At 38.8% G+C, this 24,537-nt stretch overlaps 1 protein-coding gene across 1 annotated transcript; it reads left to right on the top strand.

Annotated features, from left to right (window-relative positions):
• The first annotated feature begins 714 nt into the window (after nucleotides 1-714).
• On the top strand, nucleotides 715-22,220 carry TMEM237 (transmembrane protein 237). The gene is made up of 13 exons (XM_064287439.1): nucleotides 715-793; nucleotides 845-992; nucleotides 3,151-3,179; nucleotides 4,107-4,163; nucleotides 11,444-11,581; nucleotides 14,651-14,771; nucleotides 15,504-15,661; nucleotides 16,947-17,070; nucleotides 17,370-17,561; nucleotides 18,110-18,183; nucleotides 18,842-18,935; nucleotides 19,752-19,873; nucleotides 21,618-22,220. Exons 1-13 carry the CDS (start codon nucleotides 715-717, stop codon nucleotides 21,683-21,685), a joined length of 1,404 nt encoding a protein of 467 aa, XP_064143509.1. The 3' UTR covers nucleotides 21,686-22,220.
• The last annotated feature ends 2,317 nt before the right edge of the window (nucleotides 22,221-24,537 follow it).

Genomic DNA, 24,537 nt, shown 5'->3' on the forward strand with positions numbered 1-24,537 from the left:
ACGCGCCCGTCCCTGACTCCGCCGGCCGGGAATGCTAGCTTCCCCTCGGAACGCCAGGCGGAGCCGGGCCGAGACGGGCGGTGTCCGGGCCCCAGGGGCGGCGGCCTAGTTAGGCCGCTCCGAAGCCCCCGCCTCCAGCAAGTCGCGGAGGCCGGCGCGGCGGGGAGCCAGGCTCCGGCCCGCCGCAGTTGCGCCCAGGGAGCCCCGTGGGGAGAGGACCATGAGCCCCGAACGGAGGTCTCAGCTGGAGGCGAACCACCGGGTGAGCGGGAAGGGTGCGAAGGCCACGAGAGGTGGAGGGTGGGCCCCTTCACCGAGCAGCCGCCCCAGGGGCGGGGCCGACGCCAGCCGATTAGGGAACAAATGGGGGTACTGGTCGTGGGGTGCGTGCATCTGCCCCTTCGTCGCTCGGAGGATTGGGGCGGGGGCTGGAAGTTCGTTCTGAGGAGGCCGGGACCCCCGATTGCTGGAGCCAGGCGGGAAGCCGTAGGAGTCGGAGCGCCCGCGTTGCCAGGACGACACGGTACTTGGCCGCCGTGACTGTCGCGGGTTTCGGTGCTGCCAGCCAGGTCCCTCCGGGAGGGCGCTCTTTCACCCTGTTTCGGAAGAGCTGTATACAAGCGGAGGCTTTTAATCATGGTCTTCTCTCACGTCCCCCAAACAAATCACCGCAACCACTCGAGAAACCACAGGGAAGACTGTGATTGCCGACCCATGTCCGCCGGAGTCTCTCCTCCCGAGCACGTCAGCCCTTCCCTCGACGCCCCTTTTCCCGCTGGAGTGGATTGGAAGTGTTAGACCTGACCAGGCCCCTCGCTTCACCCCCACTAAACCCCTGAGGTAGCTGTAGGCCGGGAGCGGCCGCCCGCGCAGCCCGATGACGCGAGTGCGCCTGCGCGCGCGGCCCGGCCGGGCTGGGGTGTGAACGCGGGGCGCGCGGCAGCGGCCGAGCGAGCGTCCGGCTTTTACACAGAATGGGAAAGAAGCAGGTGGTAAGCGAGGCCTAGTTACATTTATTTATTTGGGTTATTAAGATTCTGTCTTCAGCCGCCTTACGTTTGAGGGGCTTACAAGTTGGGTCTCTAGATGAGTGAAATGTCATTTTTGCCGGACTTTTGAAATGTGAAGTTACCGAGTGAGCTGGGTCCTTGAATAGAACGCGATCCTCAGAACGATAATGCTTTCATTTGTCTTTTTTTCCAGTTGTAATTTTGACTGGATAGTACTACGACATTATAGCATTTGAATCAATATGCTGTTTGAACGAGTGGATTGCTAGTGGAACAGTCGTGGAACCAACTACAAGAGTGTCTAAAATTCAACCGTTTTGATTCATTGTCCTCTGCAAGCAGCATGAGATCATAGGAACATTAAATTCATTTCTAGGCATGTCTCTTACTCTTTTATTTTGAAAGATTCCAGAATGCTTCTTTGATGTAACGCTCTCTGGATCGCAAACAACTTTTCTTATTCATGTAAAACAGCATTTATAAGTCTCTCCCCCCACCCCCTTTCAATTTTCGCTGCCTTGACACCCATTCTTCACGCTGTGTTCAGCATTCAGAGTGATTTTTTAAAAAGCACGTTACTACGTGGCTTAAAACTTCCATTGGCTTCCTGTTAAATTAAAATTCAGATTCTTTCCCCTGGTCCCACTTAATCTGTCCCCTACCTACCTCACCTTGGTAACCATACTTGCAGCCTTGCTGGCCTTCATTTTTACCTGAAACGTTCAAATGCACCAGAACTTGGAACTGTAACCCTCTGCTTGAAATGTTTGTTGGATCCTTTGCATTCAGGCTTCAGTTCAAGTATCTCAGACTTGCTTCCACCAGAAGTAGCACCTCACATCCTCCCTCATTCACTCTCTTATTACTCTGTTATTTATTTTTTTTCTTCTGGTACTTGGCCACTAGAACATAGGTCCACAAGAGCAAGGATATCTCTGTTTTGTTCATTAGTGTATCCCCAATCCTAAGAACAAAGCCTGGCCTGTAGATAGAAAGGAATGAAAAAATTTTATGTGACATTCAGAAATGGTGGAATAAATTTTAAAAAGCCCCTCTCATTCTCATTACTACCTCCCAGGTTTTTACTGATGGACAGGGTTATCAGATCTGAAGATACTAGCCTGATGCATTATATTTTTCTGTCATGTTTGAACAACGTGGTTTTTATTTTTTAAGAATGATGTCTTCATGAAATTGAAGCCATTTAAAAAAAAAAAATTGGAGCCCTGGTGATGCAGTGGTTAAGAGATTGGCTGCCAACTGAAAAGGTTGGCAGTTCGAATCTACCAGCCGCTCCTTGGAAACCTTATGGGGCAATTCTACTCTGTCCTGTAAGGTCATCATGAGTCAGAATCGACTCGATGGCAACGGGTTTGGGTTTTGTGTGTGTGTGTGCGTGTGTTTGTTTTCATGGTATTGTACAGAAAGTAAAGATGATCGCAGCTTTTATGGACAAGCAGTTTTTTCATTTCTCCCTTCCAGCGTCCTCCACGTGCCCTTCCACCTGTGCCAAGGTAAAAATAATTTTCACTAATCATTATTGGACTTTAAAAGTACAAAATGGATAAAGGTAAAAAAATTAACTAGTATTATTGCAAAATTATAATGATTTAGAAAAGACTTCTTAAAATTTATATGAAAAGGATTCCTAAATTTTTAAGGATAGGAAATCTTTGAATCACTTGGATAAGAGTTATAATTAAATGTTTGATTTAAAAGCCCAAATGTTAACATGATATAATAATGCTTCCATTCTGAATGTTTTTAGTGTCTTGTTTATCAGAATTGTTTATGAGAATGTGTATTGGAATTCTGATGTTCTTTTGTTTGCTAGAGTAGTTTCCTCAGAGTTTAAGCTGATTTTATCACTGAGGAAATAAGAGTTCTTAATCTACTTAATCCGCTTTACTAACAGACTGAAGGGAATGTGTATGTAGGTTCATAACATTGGGGTTATTTTATTAGCAGTCTTATTAAACAGCTCATTATTGGTAAATGAAAACTAGTTTGTAAACTAGCTGACATTGTACAAAAGCTAATTTATTTTAAATTTGTAATGATTTCAGCAAATTTTCAGTCTGACAATATAATAGATATCTAATAGAAAAATTTTTTGTCTTTGTTCTGCTGATTAAATTTGGTTGACATCATGTAAAAGTGCTGCTCAAGGTGAGTTACTTCACAGTTAATGTAAAACTTTTCTAAACATAGTATTTGGTATTCAAAAGTTATTTTGATTCCATAATGTTTCTCTTTAAAATTGAGTCTGAATGGTGTCATTTATAATACTACTAAGTACCTTTTTTCCCAAACAATATCATTTTATCATAATCTCCCATGACTGCCTTTTTAAAAATGGTGGTTGATATAGAGATGAACAAGCACTTATCCCTGAGTGGAGTCACCAAGAGTGTGACTTTTGGCTAGTCTAGCCCGGTAACAGGGACTGCACCTTCCTTTGTCTCATTTAATCAGAATAGGATAGGTTATACTATGGTATAACCTGTAACCCATAAATCTCAGACAGACTTAATAATAGACAGGTTTCTTTCTGGTTCATGTAAAACCCACTGTGGGTTGTGGCAACAACCCAGGGTGATTGTCCTTTACCACCTCTTCACCAGTGACCTAGAGATCCAGGCTACTTCCATTCTGTGGCTCTGCTATTTTAACACAAGGCTTCCTCAGTTGCCCCAGCAAGGGAAGAGAAAACTGAGAGGTTACTCACTGGCTCCTTCAATGTTTTGGCCCCAAAATGACACAGATCACCTTTGCTCATAGCCTGTTGGCTAGAATCAGTCATAGAACACACATAAGTGTGTTCTAAGGGGCTAGGAAATGTAGAGGAACAAATGGACTATTTGGTGAGCACTCTCTCCGTCATAGTTTCTAACGTTGACCAGCAGTGTTACTGGTATAACACCATGGACTCTGACTGTGTTGATTTCTTGCCTTATTCCCCTAATGTGAAGAAGTTGGCTGGGCCCAGGGAAGAGAGGAAAAAGCCTTCCTTACGAAAAGTTCTCTTTTGACTGTTCCCTGCTTGAATTTTAGGCAGCCTTTTCTGTTACTGTTTTTTTCTTGTTTGTTTTATAGATGATATTCCAGTTAATCGTCCTAAGAAAAAGAAGCCCAGGCCAAAACACACACTAGGTAAGAAGTTCTCTATTGTGTGGGATCAGAAGTTTCCCCAGGACCTTAGGCATCATAAACATCACAGATAAGGTAGAGGCAAGCCTCCAGCAGTTCCAAGTCACTGCTGTGTTGAGGGCAGTATTAAGGCCAGGTAGTTTGAAGGAGTGGGATCCTGGTGATAGTGAGGGACAAGGCAACAGGGCAGCCTGAAGAATGCCTTAGAAGCATTCATGGGTTGCACCATCTAAACTCTTATTTTCACAGCGTTCTCAGACTCTTTAAAGGCCTTCATCCCTAGACAACGTATGTTGTCTTAAGCTATGTGGGTTCCAGACCCTAGAACAGGATTCTGGATACAGGATACACAGGGTTCTTGAAGTCCTCATTTCAGTCAGAGAACCTCTACATTAGAGCATGAATCTGAAGGCAGGACCTCATCATCCATGTAGTAAAGCTCTAATAATGAGTAGGTAGAAACCCTAGTGGCGTAGTGGTTAAGAGCTATGGCTGCTGATGAAAAGGTTGACATTTCGAATCCACCAGGCTTTCCTTGGAAACCCTATGGGGGAGCTCTGCTCTGTCCTGTAGGGTCACTATGAGTTGGAATTGACTCAGTGGCAAAGGTTTTTTTTTTTTAAATGAGCAGGTTCTGTGAACTCCATTTTATTTTAGTTATCCACTGATAATGCTAGATGCCCTGCCAGTAACTCACACTGCACATGTCCAGAATTTGTCATCTTCAACAATAAACCAGTTTTTACTTCTCACAAATTTCTATTAATGAAACTCCCATTCTCTCAATCACTCAGGCTTGCTTCCTTTGCTTGTGGCCTCTCATATGCTGTTTCTTGTATGGTATCTCTTTTATGTTTCTTTTTCTCTTTCATTTCCACTGTCACAACTATAGTTAGTTTAGCTCCTTTTCTCTTCTCACCTGAGCTATTGGAGTAGCCTCCAACAGGGTTCTATACATCTGGCTTTCCCACTCTCTAATCAGTCCTGCTCACCACTGCTGGATAGGGTTTCTTAAAGCTCATAGCTGATCATTCCTTACACCTGGTTAGAAACTTATGTTAGCTTATCAGGGCCTAAAAAATGGAGGACTAGATAGTGAGCTGCTGTTATTGTTAATTGCCTTTGAGTTGGCTCCAACTCATAGCGACCTCATGTGTGACAGGACAAAATGTTGCCCCATCCTGTGTCATCTTCACAGTTGTTGGTGTGTTTAGAGAAAAAGAAAGAAGTAGAGATATATAGAGAATGACATACAGACACAGACAGAACTACGAAAAAAGTGCAAAGAGATTTAGATTTACAAAGATACTCAGTTAAACAGACTTATACATATGGACTCAGAAAGGTCACAGGTTGCAGACATGATAAAGACAGAGCGAGGGACCAGAGGTGTTGATCTAACCCAGCCATGAGTGCTTTCTTTTCATAAAATGTAGAGAAAAAACTAGTACTTTCGACAAAAAGGGGAATAGATGTTGCCAGGCTTTTCTAAAAATGGTTTTAATGTATACTTAAAGTTTTAAAGTTCAAGTATTTTAAAATTTTTATTTTCACCTCGTTCTAATGCTATTTTATAAAGGAAAAAGTCTGTGCTCATGAAGTAATGTGCTTGTCCTAGTCATCTAGTGCTGCCATAATAGAAATACCACAAGTGAATGGCTTTAACAAAGAGAAGTTTATTTCCGCACAGTAAAGTAGGCTAAAAGTCCAAATTCAGGGCATCTGCTCCGGGGGAAGGCTTTCTCTCTCTGTCAGCTCTGGAGGAAGATCCTTGTCCTCAATCTTCCCCTGGTTGAGGAGCTTCTCAGGTACAGAGACCCTTGGTCCAAAGGATGTGCTCTGCTCCTGGTGCTCCTTTCCTGGGGGTATGAGGCCCCGTGTCTTTGCTCCCTTCTCTCTTTTATATCTCAAGAGATTGCCACAAGACACAACCCAGTCTTGTAGGTTAAGTCCTACCTCATTAACACAATTACTGCCTACCTCCCTCATTAACATCATAGAGGCAGGATTTACAACATATAGGAAAATCACACAGTACTGGGAATCCTTGTTGTTGCTCGAGTCAGTTCCCACTCATAATGACCCTATGCACAACAGAACGAATCACTGCCCGGTCCTGCGCCATCCTCACAATCGTTGTTATGCTTGAGCCCATTGTTGCAGCCACTGTGTCAATCCACCTTGTTGAGGGTCTTCCTCTTTTCCGCTGATGCTGTACTTTGCCAAGCATGATGTCCTCCAGAGACTGATCCCTCTTGACAACATGTCCAAAGTATGTAAGACGCAGTCCCTCCATCCTTGCTTCTAAGGAGCATTCTGGTTGTAATTCTTCCAAGACACATTTATTCGTTCTTCTGGCAGTCCATGGTATATTCAATGTTCTTCGCCAACACCACTATTCAAAGGCGTCAATTCTTCTTCGGTCTTCCTTATTCATTGTCCATCTTTCACATGCATACGATGCAACTGAAAATACCATGGCTTGGGTCAGGCGCACCTTACTTTTCAAGGTGACATCTTTGCTCTTCAGCACTTTAAAGAGGTTCTTTGCGGCAGATTTGCCCAATGCAATGCGTCTTTTGATTTCTTGACTGCTGCTTCCATGGCTGTTGATTGTGGATCCAAGTAAAATAAAATCCTTGACAACTTCAGTCTTTTCTCCGTTTATCAGGATGTTGCTCGTTGGGCCCGTTGTGAAGATTTTTGTTTTCTTTATGTTGAGGTACAATCCATACTGAAGGCTGTGGCCTTTGATCTTCATTAGTAAGTGCTTCAAGTCCTCTTCACTTTCAGCAAGAAAGGTTGTGATTGAGTCTTCCTCCAATCCTGATGCCCCTTTCTTCTTCATATAGTCCAGCTTCTCAGATTATTTGCTGAGCCTACAGATTGAATAGATATGGTGAAAGAATACAACCCTGACGCACACCTTTCCTGACTTTAAACCGGTCAGTATCCCCTTGTTCTGTCCAAACAACTGCCTCTTGATCTATGTAAAGGTTCCTCATGAGCACAATTAAGTGTTCTGGAATTCCTATTCTTCCCAGTGTTATCCATAATTTGTTATGATCCACACAGTCGAATGCCTTTGCATAATCAATAAAACACTGGTAAACATCCTTGTAGTATTCTCTGCTTTTAGCCAGAATCCATCTTACATCAGCAATGGTATCCCTGGTTCCACGTCCTCTTCTGAAACTGGCCTGAATTTCTGGCAGTTCCCTGTCGATATACTGCTGCAGCCGTTTTTGAATGATCTTCAGCAAAATTTTGCTTGCGTGTAGTATTAATGATATTGTTCTATAATTTCCACATTTGGTTGGATCACCTTTCTTGGGAATGGGCATAAATATGGATCTCTTCCAGTTAGTTGACCAGGAAGCTGTCTTCCATATTTCTAGGCATAGACGAGTGAGCACCTCCAGCGCTGCATCTGTTTGTTTAAACATCTCAATTGATATTCCATCAATTCCTGGAGCCTTGTTTTTCACCAGTGCCTTCACAGCAGCTTGGACTTCTTCCTTCAGTACCATCAGTTCCTGATCATATGCTACCTCTTGAAATGGTTGAACATCAACTAATTCTTTTTGGTATAATGACTCTGTGTATTCCTTCCATCTTCTTTTGATGCTTCCTGCGTCATTTAATGTTTTCCCCATAGTCTCCTTCACTATTGCAACTCAAGGCTTAAATTTTTTCTTCAGTTCTTTCAGCTTGAGAAACGCCGACCGTGTTCTCCCCTTTTGGTTTTCTGTTTCCAGCTCTTTGCACATATCATTATAATACTTTGTCTTCTCAAGCTGCCCTTTGAAATCTCCTGGTTAGTTCTTTTACTTCATCAATTCTTCCTTTTGCTTTAGCTGCTCAACGTTCGAGAGCAAGTTTCAGAGTCTCCTCTGACATCCATCTTGGTCTTTTCTTTCTTTCCTGTCTTTTCAATGACCTCTTGATTTCTTCATGGATGATGTCCTTGATGTCATTCCACAACTCGTCCGGTCATCGGTCACCAGTATTCAGTGCGTCAAATCTGTTCTTGAGATGGTTTCTAAATTCAGGTGGGATATACTCAAGGTCATATTTTGGCTCTCATGGACTTGCTCTGATTTTTTCCCATTTGAGCTTGAACTTGCATATGAGCGATTGATGGTCTGTTCCACAGTCGGCCCTGGTCTTGTTCTGACTGATGATATTGAGCTTTACCATCGTCTCTTTCCACAGATGTAGTCAATTTGATTTGTGTGTGCTCCATCTGGCAAGGTCCATGTGTATAGTCACCGTTTATGTTGATGAAAGAACATATCTGCAATGAAGAAGTCGTTGGTCCTGCAAAATTCTCATTCGATCTCCAGCGTTGTTTCTATCACCAAGGTCATATTTTCCAACTACCAATCCTTCTTCATTTCCAACTTTCACATTCCGATTGCCAGTAATTATCAATGCATCTTGATTGCATGTTCGATCAATTTCAGACTGCAGCAGCTGATAAAAATCTTCTATTTCTTCATCTTTGGCCCTAGTGGTTGGTGCGTATATTTGAATAATAGTCATTTTAACTGTTCATCCTTGTAGGCGTATGGATATTATCCTATCACTGACAGCATTGTACTTCAGGATAGATCTTGAAACTTTCTTTTTGACGATGAATGCAGCACCATTCCTCTTCGAGTTTTCATTCCCAGCATATAGACTGTATGATTGTCCGATTCAAAATGGCCAGTACCAGTCCATTTCAGCTCACTAATGCCTAGGATATCTATGTTTATGCATTCCTTTTCATTTTTGACGATTTACAATTTTCCTAGATTCATACTTTGTACATTCGAGGTTCCGATTATTAATGGATGTTTGCAGCTGTTTCTTCTCATTTTGAGTCGTGCCACATCAGCAAATGAAGGTCCCGAAAGCTTTACTCCATCCACGTTATTAAGGTTGACTCTACTTTGAGGAGCCAGCTTTTCCCCAGTCATCTTTTGAGTGCCTTCCAACCTTGGGGGCTCATCTTCCAGCACTATATCAGACAGTGTTCCGCTGCTTTTCATAAGGTTTTCACTGGCTAATGCTTCTCAGAAGTAGACTGCCGGGTCCTTCTTCCTAGTCTGTCTTAGTCTGGAAGCTCAGATGAAACCTGTCCTCCATGGGTGACCCTGCTGGTATCTGAATACTGGTGGCATAGCTTCCGGCATCACAGCAACACACAAGTCCCCACAGTACGACAAACTGACAGACAGGTGGGGGACACTCATAATGTGATATAAATGTGAATTGTAGACACAATTCTTATAGCTGTAGGCAAAGATATAATAAAACACACTTAATCATTATTTAGAGTCCCTGGGAGGTACAAATGGTTAGCACACTTGGCTGCTAAACAAAGGCTGGAGGTTCAAGACCACCCTGAGTGCCTTGGAAGAAAGGCCTGGTCATTTACTTCTGAAAAATCAGCCATTGAAAACCTTATGGAATACAGTTCTACTCTGAAACATATGGGTCACCGTGAGTCAGAGTTGACTCCATGGCAACTGGTTTGGTTTTTGGTTTTAATCATTATTTAGAGGATGATTGCTAGTTTGTGATTATCGTGTTGCTTATCTTTTGGTTATTTCTCTGCTGGTCTATATCATTTTTGGTAAGGAACTTTATTACACAAAATAATATATGAGTGCATTTTTGTTATAAAGGATGCAAATAATTTAGGAATATCCAGAGTGAAACATTAAAGTTCTCCTCCTTTCCTCCTCCTTGTATCTGTCCTTCCCATATATCTCTCTCTAGCTATCACCACTCTTTAGTTGGAATTTTTCTTTCATGTTTCTCCTCTATCATTTACATATAAATACCTAAATGGTTACTCCGGTTGATTCTCACTTTTTTTTTAATGCAGAAGTAATCATATTATTGTCTTTATCAGTACATAGAGTTCTATGTGTTTTTAAAACAGTAGCTTTATAGTACTATATTATTAGACTGTACCATAATCACTGGTCTCTTGGTAATTTACAAATGATATTGCAGTTCTCTTGAAATAGTGTGTGGTGAGAAAGAAGAGGTATTTCTATAAGATGGATTGCTGGCAATGGAATTATTAGTATGATAAAACCAAAAAAAAAACCAAGCTTATTGCTGTTGAGTCAATTCTAACTCATAGCAACCCTATAGGACAGAGTAGAACTGCTCCATAGGGTTTCCAAGGAGCAGCTGGTGGATTTGAACTGCTGACCATTTGGTTAGCAGCCATGCTCTTAAGCACTGTGCCACCAGGGCTCTGTTAATATGATTAAAAAAAAAAAAAAAAAAAAAAAACTAGTGTAATATGATAAAAGATAGATTCTACTAATTGCCTTCAAGGAAGCTTTACTTATTTTCTTACCACCAATAGTGTCTGAGAGTGCTTGAAAACATTGGACAATATGATTCTTTAATTTTTTTTTTGGTCAGTTTAGTAGGTGAAAAGTAGCTTATTTTAGTTTGCATTCCCTGAATATTAGTGAGGTTAAACATCTTTTCATGTGATTATTAATACATTTATATTTCTTTCATAAAGAAGATTGACAAGGGAATGTAGTCAAGTAAAATTCCAATCTGCCAACCTGTAAACCAAACCAAAGAACAAACCCATTGCTGTGGGATTGATTCCGACTCATAGCCACCCTGCAGGACAGAGTAGAACTGCCCCTTAGGGTTCCCAAGGCTGTAATCTTTACAGAAGCAGACTGCCACATCGTTCTCCTGCAGAGTGGTTGGTAAGTTTGAATCTGCCAAAGTGTGTTGAAGTTCTGTTAAAAGTTTTGATGAGGGAAAGAGTTGAAATGAATGACCAAATGAAGGGCTTTGTGGTTATCTGATGATGCCAATTATCCATGATAACTTTAATTTATTAAGGGCTAAGCTCTATAAAAAAAAAAAAAATTTTTTTTTTTTTTAGAGGCTGATAAAAATTTTTAAGGCACAAGACAACGGAGTTCTTTATAGCAGCAGTTTCTATTATGTTTACACCTTTTTGTAAGTTCTGAAGAAATTTTCTGTTCTCTTCTTTTGCCCTTCTGTCTAGCTCCTCTCCTTTTTTCCTTCCTCAAGCTTCCTCCTTCCCTCATTTATTTCTTTTCTCAACTTGAAACCCAAAGTTATAGATGAGGAGGATGGAAATCATCATTTGGGGCATAATCAATTATATAAGAGAATAAGGGATTATTGCATAGTAAACTTTAAAGTCTCTTTTTTCACATCTTTTTAAAACTTAGTGCACTCTGTTCAAGCTATTTTGTGTTTCCCACTGTGTTTTTCTGTAGTTAGTACCTCTTTGGATGGTCTTGTTCAGGCTGGTGTCCGTAGGCCATCTGAAGGCAGTGAGCCACCAACTAAAGACCCCATTGAGCATCCAGAAGCTCCTGTTCAAAGGAGACACAAGAAGACGAGACAACCTCTTGGTACGTGAAGACACCAATGTTAGGTGTGATAGCAGTTGTGATTTTGGGTGTGTGATAAAGATCTCTCCGCTCCCATTTTTCCCCCATCCATATCCCATAGGTTTGTTTGTTTTCTTTTCCTTTCTTGTTCAATTTTATTTTTTTTTAACCACTAGAGTAACTCCAGTGGATTAAGTCCAGAATGTTTTAGAAGATCTCTTTGATCAGATGTGTATAGATTATAAGGGGCCGTATACAAATTAAGGACTAAAATAGAAAGCTCAGAGGCATGTTTCAGTGTGTATAAGAATTTAGCATATGGTGAAATGAGTGTTTCAGATTCGTGGTGAAAGAATAGATTCTGTATTAGCAGTAGTATAATGAAACAGTAAAAAACTGAATCCATTGCCCTTGAGTCAGTTACTACTCATAGCAATCTTACAGGACAGAGTAGCACTGCCCCATAGTGTTTCCAAGGCCATAAACTTTACAGATACAGACTGACAGATCTTTCTCCTGTGGAGTGGCTGGTGGGTCAAACCGCTGACCTTTCAGTTAGCGGCTGAGCACTTAAATGAATGTGCCACCAGAGCTCCTAATGAAACAGTAGCCAACACTTATTGAGTCTTACTGTATGCCAGGTACTGTTCTCAAAATAAGGGAAATATTATACCTTTTTTTTTGCCTATCGAATTGGCAGTGCTTTTTTTTTTTTTCAAATTAGAAAATCCAGTGTTGATGGGAAATAGGTAGACTCATACATAGCTGACATCAAAACCAACCCATTGCTGTTGAGTCAATTTCAACTCATAGAACCCTATAAGACAGAGTAGAACTGCCCCGTAGGGTTTCCAAGGAGCGGCTGGTGGAGTTGAACTGCCTACCTTTTGGTTAGCAGCCAAGCTCTTAACCACTGTGCCACCAGGGCTCCACAGTATTGGTTGGAACATTAATTGGTGCAGTCTGTCTGTACTTTTAGGAATTTATACTCAATAGCTACAGTAATTAAAGGATGTTAACGGCGACATTAAGAATAGTTGTTAGTTGCTGTTGGGTTGGCTCTGACTAATGGCGATCGTAGGTATAACAGACTGAGATGTCACTTGGATATCTAAAGTGAGTCTAACCTAAGCCATGGTCTTTTCAATCATTTATGAGAGTAGAGACTGGTAATAACTCAACTATATAACAACATGATGCTGGTTAAATAAATCATGTTTCTTCATTAAATAGAAACCAAGCACCCATTAAAAGGAGTGTTGAAGTAGAATAGTGACATGAAAAACCACCAATGATATATTTTTAAGTCAAAAACAAAGGTTGGAAAATAGTGTATATCAGAGGATCCTATTTTCTTAAAATGTGAATATGCATAGGAAAAAAATGAAAGAATATACTAGAGGTAACAGTGGCTTCTTTTTGGGAAGGACAGATTAAGGGCGGTTTTGATGTTTTTCCTTTTCTCGTTTATATTTTCCATGTATTGAACACTTACAACTTTTACAATAATTAGAGAGAAAAAAAAAAGGATGACTGGTATAGTTAGACTAATATAAAGGGAAAGGGGGAAGAAAGTTTGGGAGATTAACTCTCTCTTGTTAACATCAACCACTGTGGACAATTTAATACAAATTAGTTTCCCTGACTAATTACTTGTCCTATTAGAAAACAGCAGGTTCTGATTGGATGGAAGGATTATATGGGAGGGGGCAGGAACTAGAAGAGTCAGGAAAATGAAAAACGATCTTGGGAGGCAAGTGAGAGTAAGATGCCACAATGCCTGGGAACACTGGCTATCCATAAGGAGAAGAAGAGGGCAGAGGGCAGAAGAAGGAAGAGAGACAGAAATGCCCAGACCAGCTTTACCTACTCTGATTTATTTCACTAAATATAGTTGAATTAAATCTACCTGCTGGGGTACAAATTTGAAAATCAAGATGGATACTAATAACCTAGTTTTGTAATTTGTGGAAAATGTATTTACAAAATGGCTTGACAATTTTTAGAAAATTCAGGACCTAAGTTCTGGGCTAAAGAGGACCTGACACTACCAACCAGAATGTACCCAGCCTTGCAGGTTTCCAGATTTCTAAATTTCTGGGTTTTTTATTTCATTTGCTTTGTTTTGTTCAGGGTGACCATGACCATGGTAGGCTGTACTACTTTTCTTTGTATTTCCAGACCAGGCTGTAAGTAGATTTATTAAAACTGAATTCCAGGGACTTGAGGACATTCAGGGAGCCAGAGCCAGTACTTCCATGTAGGAAGAGTAGCTAGTGGATTAGAAGGCTCATTGACATGCTTAAACTTAATGCCCTGTATACATAGAAGAGTTAACACAGGAGGCTTGAGACTGCTATCTTTAGAAAGGCCTGCTTGCAAGGTTGGGCCTTGGCTGGACATGGAACTTGACTAGCAAACAGTTCCCGACGTTAACTTAAAACTTACCCTAAATGATAAGGCTGGCAGACTATGCCTAGACTGTTTGTGCAAACAGTATGGTTTATGCTGAACACCTACTTTCCTTCTGGGAGTCCAGAATTTTGGTAGGTGCTGGGGAAAAGATGCCTATGCGACCAGCCGCAATAAAAACCTTGGGTGCCAAGTCCGTAATGAGTTTACCTGGTAGAGAACATTTCACACATGTTGTCAACTTGTTGCTGGAGGAATCAGCACATCCTGTGTGATTCCACTAGGAGAGGACTCTTGGAGGCTTATACCTGGCCTCCTCTGGGTTTGCTTGCATGCACTTCTTCTTTTTGCTGATTTTGCTTTGTAGTCTTTTGTAATAACACACTGTAAATGTGAGTATAATGCCTTGTGAGTGTTGTAATTCTTTCTAGTAAAATCACTGAACCTTGGGGTGGTGTTGGGGATCCCTGACACAACCTGGGTGTTATATTACTTAATTTTGTTCCGTGTTGTTTGTTACTGCAATTTCAAATTTTATATTGAGCGTTTAGAGATGTAAAGCTTTAAAAATAAAAAAATTTTTGGCCCAGTTAAAATTCTCAAAGTTCTTTTGTCTTACAAAAATCTTATACATTACTTTTTACATTATAGTCATATGAAAGCTTAATTTATTTTCAGAATTGGAGACTTCTTTCACCCAAAAGAAGGCATCTAGTCCATCTTTATTACAAAATGAAAATGGTATTGATGTGGAGCCAGCTGAGGAGGCAGTTATTAAAAAACCTCGAAAGAAGACAAAGTAAGAAATTATTTGTCCTTCTAAATATTCTCCAGGGATACCCTGATGCGTAGTTTGGAGCTCACAAATGATAGTTTGTCGTTAAGTCTTATTAAACACTTGGGGCTGTGTAGCTCTAGGATAAGTAATGTTACAAAAAATGTCAGTTAAACCAATCTAAAGGTAAATGTGAAAAGAATAAACTACTGAGTAAAGTAAAACATTGCACTTAAATAAAAAAAAAAAAACCTTGGGCGCTGACTTTAAAAATGAGGAACATAAATAGAAAATTTTACATAAATAGCAAAAAAAACTAAAGATAATCTTAACAAAATAGGCTACTATGATCTACTATCTCATATTAACAGAATTCAAACTGTGATATTTCAGCAGTAAGTAAAAACGTATAAGGAAAATGTATAAGTCTAAGGAGTTATATACCACTACTGTCTGTATTTGAAAATGATTCTACCAATAGTGATCAGCATCTGTAGAGTCAGTATATTTTAAATCTCAGAAGAACCTTAAAAACCTAGTTTATTCACTTCATTGTCCAGATGAGAAAACTGAGGTCCACAGAAATACAGGTGATGTGCTACAGCCAACAACAGTTAATAACAAATCCATGAATAGTAACCAAGTTTCCTGAATCCAAGTCCAGGGCTCTTTCCATTATAGTCACGGGTACCTTGTTATGTGGGTCTGTAAAAATTTAGTAATCATCCATTTTTCTTACATTCTCCCTGATTACAGGAAAACCCAGCCATCAGGATTACAATATGCTAATGAGCTAGGAGTAGAAGATGAAGATATAATTACTGATGAGCAAAGTACTCCAGAACAACAGTCTATATTCACTGCACCCACTGGTGTTAGCCAGCCTGTAGGCAAAGTATTTGTGGAAAAAAGCCGTAAGTACCTCCTTGTTTTGAAACACGAGCTGTTAAAAATTACACCAGGATATCCTTTGACTAAGGAATTATACTTCGGGAAATTTGAATGAAGGAAATAAGTAGAAATATGAACAAAAGTTTATATACAAAGCTAATCATCACAGAATTATTCATAAGTGAAAAAAAACAGCCTATGTGGTCGCTATGAGTAGGAATCAACTCGACGGCAGTGGGTTTGGTTTGTTTTTTTGGTATGTGGGAAATAGGAGAATAGTAAGTTATGGTATATCTGTACAATAAAATACTCTGTACCATTAAAAATAGTGTTTAGGGAAATTTTTTTCGTAAAAAGATCCTAATGAAAAGTGAGCATACACACACATACAGTGTGATCTCAACTATAGAAAAATGCATAGGACAAAAGGACTGGAAGGGAAATATGTCAAAATGTTAAGGGAGTTTGTTTCTGGGTTGTCGGATTATGTGTGTATTTTTTTTTTATCTCCACCCCACCCCTGCCTATTTCTTAATACTTTGTTATACTTCCCCAGTTTTGTACAGTTGTTGGTGTGATGGTAGGGGAAAAGGTGATAATATACATTCTATAAGTAAATAAATGAGAGAAAATATATGATGGCCCTACCATGTTGAGTAAGAAATACAACAGTCTGGCTATATATTCTCCGGGAAAAGAGTTCCACCATTGAATAGTATGTACTGGTTTTAAGACAGTGGGTTGCAGTTTTTCAGAAAAATCTGTCCAGAGCATGATTATGACTGTATTCTACTCCTGTGGACATGCTGCCTAAAGAACTAACTCGAAACATAAAAGTCCTTAAAATTTGCAATTTAGATTTTATATAAATTGTGTTAAACTTTTGATTCCCATCTAAGAGTTCTTGGAGTTTTGGCCAATGAGATGCCTGTGGCCTAGAGAGGCTAAATGACTTACTTAGGGTCTCACAGTTGGTTATGTTAAAGGTTTCTAGACTTCATTCTGGGTTGAAAGTTCATTATTGTATTTCATAAATAGAATTGATTTCTAAAACTTACTTTAGCATCTATTTTGGCTTCATAAGAAAGTACATTAACATTGTTTCTTTTTCATAAAAGGGAATAAATAGTATGTTCAAGCAATAAAAAGAAAAAACCCTTTAGAAATAGGGACCGAGTTAAGGAGAATTTTTAGATAGAAAAACAGCAAAATTTTAGTCTTAGTCTGAGGGTTCTTAAATGTGTAAAAAGTAAAAACGACTGCCAGGTTCTCTTGCTAGGTGTTAATAATTGTGTTACGTGTTCCTAGGGCGATTCCAGGCCGCTGATAGATCAGAGTTGATAAAGACCACAGAAAACATAGATGTGTCCATGGATATGAAGCCTTCCTGGACGACCAGAGATGTCGCACTTTCAGTGCACAGGGCTTTCAGGTGGCTCCTTCTGTTGGACTGTCCTTTAAACAAACGTTAACTGGGCTCCATAATTAAAAAAAAAAAACTTGGTTGTTCAATACTCTTAACAGAATTGACAACCTAAAATGATGTAGGCATTTTTTTTTTTAATGGTTAATTAGAGATAAATGATCTACTCAATGTAGTAAAAAGAAAAAGCTTGTTTTTTACTTTTCCTGAAATGTTGAATTTTATTCTTAGGTGAAGAGATTTAAAAAATTATTTTAGCTTTTTACTGTAGTAATTCTTGTGTAGCAGTTAAGTGCTTTTTCTTTCAGGATGATTGGTCTCTTTTCTCATGGCTTCTTGGCTGGCTGTGCTGTGTGGAATATTGTTGTGATATATGTTCTGGCAGGAGATCAGCTATCGAACCTCTCAAACCTTCTCCAACAGTACAAAACCTTAGCATACCCATTCCAGAGTCTTCTCTACTTGCTTTTGGCTCTGAGTACAGTTTCAGCTTTTGACAGGTAAGACTTGTAACTGCAGATCCCTCTAATTTCAGTAGGAAATGTTGAACTAAATGTATCACTGACTTACTCTGACAGTTCCAAAATAAAATTATAGGATATTAATATTATTTAGACTTTTTACATCTTTTTCTGTTCCTTTTTTTTTGGCCTGGGGAGGTAGGGGGATGGGGATGGAACTATTGTGAACAAAAACTTCTGTGGTATCAGGATCATTAAAAAAAATGAAAAACTTACAGCTTAATGATATGGATGATAGAAGAAGGTAGAAGCTAATGAAATTTTGCAGATAAAATTTAATTTGTTTTTTCAGGATTTCTTAACTCCAAGGGAATGCCTAAAATAGTCCTCTAGTTAAATGTTGTATATGTCATTTGTAAATAAGATATTCTTTCATATATGTTAAGTATGAACTGTAACTGCTTAAAGCCTAGTAATGCACAATTTATGTAGTGGCATTAGAGTAGAGAAGAAGAAAACTAGAGTCAGAGAGTAAAGTTTTGTAAGTTTACAATTGCACTATGACAGAAGGTTTTTCTATTTTCTAGGATCGACTTTGCTAAAACATCTGTAGCAGTCCGAAGTTTTCTCACCCTGGATCCAACAGCTTTAGCATCTTTCTGTGAGTAAATAGCTTTAATTTGATTCCTATGTTATACTTGAGCTACGCTGTAATTTTGAGCCAGGAAAAATATAATGTTCATTTTAAAAAAGATTTTTATATAATTGCTACTTATAAACATTACTTACAGATGTTCAGTGAAATTTGTAATTAAAAAAAATGGCAGGCATAATTTTGATCGAATTATTTATCAATACAGGTTGATCTAAGTAGCTCATAAAAGTTAAATATTTTGCTGTATAGTTCTTAGATTATATTTTTTAGCTTTTGTATTTTCTACTTGACATTAAACAGACTCTGCTGGTATTACACTTTTCAATAACAAACATCTTACATCTTTCTGGTAATTTGGATACATTTATTCTAAGAGAATACTAATAAAACTAGTTTTAGGACCTTTAGCAAGTCATTTAGTTTCTTAAAAGATCTGGGTTCTTGTCAGTTCTAGTGACAAAACAGCATCTGAAAAGAACCTTTGTCACCCCTATTCTTGAAAAATATTATGCTATCAGTCTATTGAAATCAATTAAATAAATTTTTTTTTATATATTATTCACCAAACTACAGATTATTTTTGTCTTTAAAGTGATCTGTTAATTCAAAATAAACTAGGTTGTTAAAAATATGTTATTAGTAATTTCATTTGTCTTTTTCTCAGTGTACTTTACTGCTCTTATACTATCTCTGAGTCAGCAAATGACAAGTGACAGAATCCACCTTTACACACCTTCTTCTGTTAATGGTAGCCTCTGGTAAGAATTCACAATAGCATCAGCAATTGATGATAACAACAACAACAGTGGAAATAATGTTACTTTTCTAAATCTTCTAGTCTTTTACATATTTTCATCTATAAGTAATAATGAAGGCCATGTTTTTGTTTCTAAAAATATGGCAAGAAAATACCTATTCTGCTATTTAGTGGACAACTCTATTTTTCATGAAATATCTTCTTTCTAGATATCTGTTTTAGATCTGGTTGTGGTTTTAAAATAGTCATCACAAGATGGACTGGAGGATCCCTGCACCCTTACTCCCAGTTAAGGAGCCTAATACCCTAGAACAGTGATGGAACTCGGTGGCTGGGATAGACTCAGAAAACCAAGCAATACTAGAAGAGAGCAGAATGGGGAGCACCAGCATCCACAGATCAGTGACCAGCCATGAAGCTGACATGATTGCTGGGATTTCAGTTCACAGACGTCAGAGGGGCAGTCTTTTTTAGAGAGTGACTAGAAGCATGCGGTAAAGAGAGAAAGGATATGTACTTTATTGAAGAATAGTGCCATAGTAGTGGGAAGGAAACTTTAGGAAAAGTTTTTTGGCAATACTCTATTTCCATTCATGTGCAAAGCAGATCTGTTTAAAGTTCAGATAACCTTTGGGTTTTTGTTCTCATGATATGTAATATGGTCTGTTTTATAGGGAAATGATATTGTATTATATGCTTTACCTGTTATTTCTCTAGGAGAGGATTGCTATTTGTTTTCAAAGCTCATAAAATAGATATATTTAGATACATGAACCAAAATAAAGACCATTTCTGATGAGTATTTCTGTATCCTTAGGGCAGCAGGAATTGAGGAACAGATTCTCCAGCCGTGGATTGTGGTGAATCTGGTGGTAGCCCTTCTGGTTGGATTATCTTGGCTTTTTTTATCTTACAGACCTGGCATGGATCTTAGTGAAGGTATGAAAGAAAAAATAGTATTAAAATATCATGGAGTCTTCTATAATGATTTTATACGTCTTCTTTTGTAGTTTATAATATTCTGATAGCAAAGGCATATTTCAAACAAGCTAACTCAAAAAGTTAAAACAAAAAGTGATACAGAATGCCAAGAGAAGCAGGGCAGAGTGCCTAGGAGAACTGGAGCCTGGGAGTACGCAGTGAGGGGCTCCCATGGCCTTTGTGCATATTTAGGGGCTATTATCTTTTAACCCTTCAAATAATTTACAGAAAGTCTTTTTTCTTCATTTTTCTTATTCTCTTTATGATCAGTATCTCTCTTAATTTGAAATAGATTATGCTTCATCTGTGTAGACTCTCTGTCAGATACATATTCAAGTGAATTCTTGTTACCTTTTCTACCTGACAGAAATGCTTCACTCTTCATGGTCTAATGAACCATTTAGTGATGGTACCCTTACTGTGCCAGGTACGAAGTGGGGGCCTCATCTCTAGTCCCCGCCCCCTTTTGAAACAGCTCTGAAGAAGAAACATCATGTTAGCAAACTGATAGTCCTTTAGTACTACTTCAGGAACTGAGGAGTATTTTTAGTGTAAGTTGTATTTCCTTGGCAGGTGTTCTACAATTTTACCCTTGAACCGCCTTTATGGATATTATCTGGACTTTGGTTATTACCTTATCCTTGATTTTTTAAACATCATGAGCATTTAACTGCAATTTGATCAACTAAGTACAATCCATCTGTCTTAGAATTGAGCCTGTTCCCAACATTTCCATTTAAAAAACCAAGACAGAATGTAATCTTTATATTTTAATTCATGAGTATGTCTATTTACATCGTAATTATCATGTTGCCCTACTGAGTATCCCATTGATTTATTCTTTTTGATGTATTTAAAATATTTGAAAAAAATCTTTATGTGTTTTGCTATTTTTTTCTCTTTCAGTGTAGTTTTTTATTTAAAGTTTTTTTATTTCATTAATACTTACATCAGAGGTCTTTATTAGATTCTTAATTTTTTTCTCTATATTTCTTGGTATTTTAGTAAATTACATATGTATACTAAGTAACAGTTTAAATGTAGAAATATTAAAGAATAACATTCTGTACTTTAGTTGGAATTAAGCTACATCCAGCTGGCTTGTACAGTATGCAGTCTAAATATTTCTAGATCCTGTTCTCTCTTAGGGCCATATGAATTATATAACATTTTATTTCTGTGTGGATAAAAAAATTAAATGTAAAATGAGTATGATATTATCTAGCTTAATAGGTTGTTACAGTGGTTAAATGGGATAACACATTTAGCATGTCCTGGCACACACATACCTAATGTTAGTTCCAGGTCTTCCTCAGTGTCTGTCCTGTATATTGTATATTATCATGATCACTATAGAATTAGGCCTTCTAGCTGTGTAATGACTTTCATTTTCATGCATTTTCTAAGTGACTTATATTTCCTGGTAAGGTTTATATATTGCTGTTACACGCTTTATATTTCAGAGGTTTATAATAAATCTAAAACTTGAACATTTTAAAATGTAAAATGTGTACATTTGTCATTAGCTCATCTTTTAAATCAAGCTTCTGTACAAAGAATTCTTACTTATGCTTGATGGCTGGCTTTCTGTTAGTGTATACTATGTTAGTATTTCAAGAGACTTTTTATAAATCAGTTGTAAAACTCTTTTTTAGATGCTGGGAAACAATTTTAATCATGATGTGTTCATCTTCTCCCACAGAGTTGATGTTCTCCTCTGATGTGGAAGAATATCCTGATAAAGATAAAGGAATCAAAGCCTCTTCATAATACCAACTCACCTTTGGAGTAATATGACCCAGTAATTAAAAATTTTCCCATTTTTTAAAACATATTTTTATAAGATATGTCTCTGTGCATTTGTAATTGATTTTTTAATTATATAATAATGAAAAATTTCTCAAGATTATGGAAAATGTTAAAATTGTATCTGCTGTTTATACCCAAACATTAATTTCTATAGCATTATCATCTTAATGACAAAGGAGATAATGAGCAAGTGAAGTGTTTATTTTCCTTTTTCTAATTAGTTGCATTTGTAATCGTTATGTTAAAAAGCACGCACGTAGAAAAAGGCCATAATTTTAGTGTTACAGAATATATATCAGGTTTAACCATAAATTTAGAGAGTAGGTTTGAAGAAAAGAAAAGGCCCTTCATTATTTATTTTTGATGTCTCCTTACCAAATAAATTAAAATATTAAATTTATCTTTTTTGAAACTGGCTTAGTAGTTGTATATCATGTAATAATTATAATGTAATTCAATTTGGAAGATGCTTTACTTCATGGCTAATAAAAAGGAAATGTATCTTTATTTGAAAAGCTTTGTAACCAGAAAAGTTTATTTCTCTATAAAACCCGTACAGTGGTTCCGGTACCTGGCTGCAAATCAGAATCCTTTAGGGAGCCTTATTTAGCAAAACAAGCCGAGAGAAGCTGGGTGTCTCCAAGAGGTCAGGGGAATAAAGGAGAGGCCTATGAGGAGCTTGTTGGGCTAACACTCCCAGTTGGTCACTGCATTTTCCTTTGCCTCTGCCTCTTTTCTAAGTGATAAGAACATGGGTAGAAATTCACCATACCTGGTCTCAGGTTCTGCACCAGAAAGATCTTTGGCTCTCAGGGAAATCCCACTCTTGAGGTAGATTCCTGCACTGGAAAAGTTCTCGTTAGACATATATCTGGTGGTGCCTCAGCTGGTATCTATGAGGCCCTAGAGCTCCAGACAACCCTAAGACTCACTGTGGAAAAAGGTGTCTCACAGGCTATTGAGCACATCGATAAACTATTGGGCCTGCCCTGATTAGCAAGCAGTATCTGGATGTTGTAAAACAGAAGAGGATTGGTAAAGTGATAATACAGATGGATAGCTCTGAGAATAGGCCTGAATTTGGTGTGAACACATAATAGGAATGTCTTTTGCTGTCTGTAAGGTTGAGCTACTGGAAAGGGAATCTTCCTCCTGTCACAGAATTGCCGATCTGCTGGCAGTTCTGAAGCCATCCTGCCACTTTGAGCTTTCAGTGTGATATCGGTGGTTCTCATGCTGGCAATTAGCTGGCTGTGCAGGAGTTCATGACCTCCTTGTTAATGCAGCAAATTTTAGGGAAGCCGTGCTCATTAGAGCTGAGCTTTACTACACCTGAACAGTGTTATCCAGGAGAAATAAAACAAAGCTGCTAACAGTGTGGGCTATTGTGATAGGCTAAATAATGTCCCCAAAGATGTCCATGTCCTAATCCCAGGAGCCTGTGAGCATATTCCCTTATATGGCAGAAGGGATTTTGCAGCTGTGATTAAGGTTATGAACCTTGAGATGGAGAGATTAGTCAGCAGTATCCAGGTGGGCCCAGTCTAATCACATGCATGATTCCTTAAAAGCAGTGACCCTTTCCATGACCTATTCAGAGAGATGTGATGATGAAAGAAGGATCAGAGAATTGTAATGCTGGTTTTGAAGATGGAAGAAGGGGACCATGAGCCAAGGAATGTGAGTGGCTTCTAGAAGTTGGGAGTGGCCATCATCTAACAGCCCGTAACAAAATGAAGATCTCAGACCTACAACTGCAAGGGACTGAATTCTGCCAACAACAAATTAGCGAGGAAATAGATACTCCCTAAAAGGAATGCAGCCTTGCCGATAACTTGATTTCAGCCCAGTGAAACCTATGTCAGACCTCTGATTTACAGAACTACGTGATAATACATGTGTGTTGTTTAAGCTGTTAAATTTATGGTGATTTTTTATGGCAGCAATAGAACACTAGGAATGAAGGCATTTTGCTTCAAATGTGCTAGAGAAAAAAGAAGCCCTGGATCTGCTAAGGAATGTGATTGGGAAAATTGGGTACATTGATAATATAACTGGCGTAGACATAGATGCCTTTGAATTCTTCAGGTCTGGGAAGTATGACCTAGACTTCAGGTCTCCTGAGGACCCCAGCAGGCACATAATCCCTGACCCCCTGGTGGACCTGTACAAGTCCTTTGTCAGGCAAAAGCCAGTGGTGTCTTTCAAAGATTCGTTTGACTCAGGTTGATTAAGAAGTTTGGAAGAAGTTCGCTGCTAATGCAAGTCTCCAGGAGGTAGGGAATGATCTCACAATGCCGGCTCGAAGCAGATTGCTAAGACTGTGGATCAGAATTCATGCAACTTTCTCCAGTTTATAGTGCACCAGATTGGCATGCAAGCTGGTCAAGTCCAATGGGTAGAGCATCATGGTTTCTCATTGCTCATATAATTAAGATACTTTCATTGCCAACCAGGTGGTGGGACTCTGCAGGGGACAGATAACATAGGGGCATCTTGTTGATCTGAGCCTTTGGCTAGAAACAAACAGCTCAGTTTTCCAGAAAAGAGTTTAAAAAACCTCCTAGCCAGGTAGGCTTTGGACAGACACTAGCCAGTTGGATAGACTTTTCCTCCTGATCTAAACACAAGCAGCTCCAAGCATCAGAGCAGAACTCCCAGGGACTCTGATAGTTAACTCTTTTTCCGCTTAGTCTTCTGTCCCACTGCGTCCTTAGAATTGCTGCACCAGAAACCAAGCTTGATCATCTGGAACCCCGTTGGAAGCCCTAGCCTTGTAATTATGTGATTGGCTCAGAATCATTTTTCTCATC

The sequence above is a fragment of the Loxodonta africana genome, chromosome 6 (genome assembly GCF_030014295.1).
Source record: "Loxodonta africana isolate mLoxAfr1 chromosome 6, mLoxAfr1.hap2, whole genome shotgun sequence".
Taxonomy (NCBI): Eukaryota; Metazoa; Chordata; class Mammalia; order Proboscidea; family Elephantidae; genus Loxodonta; species Loxodonta africana.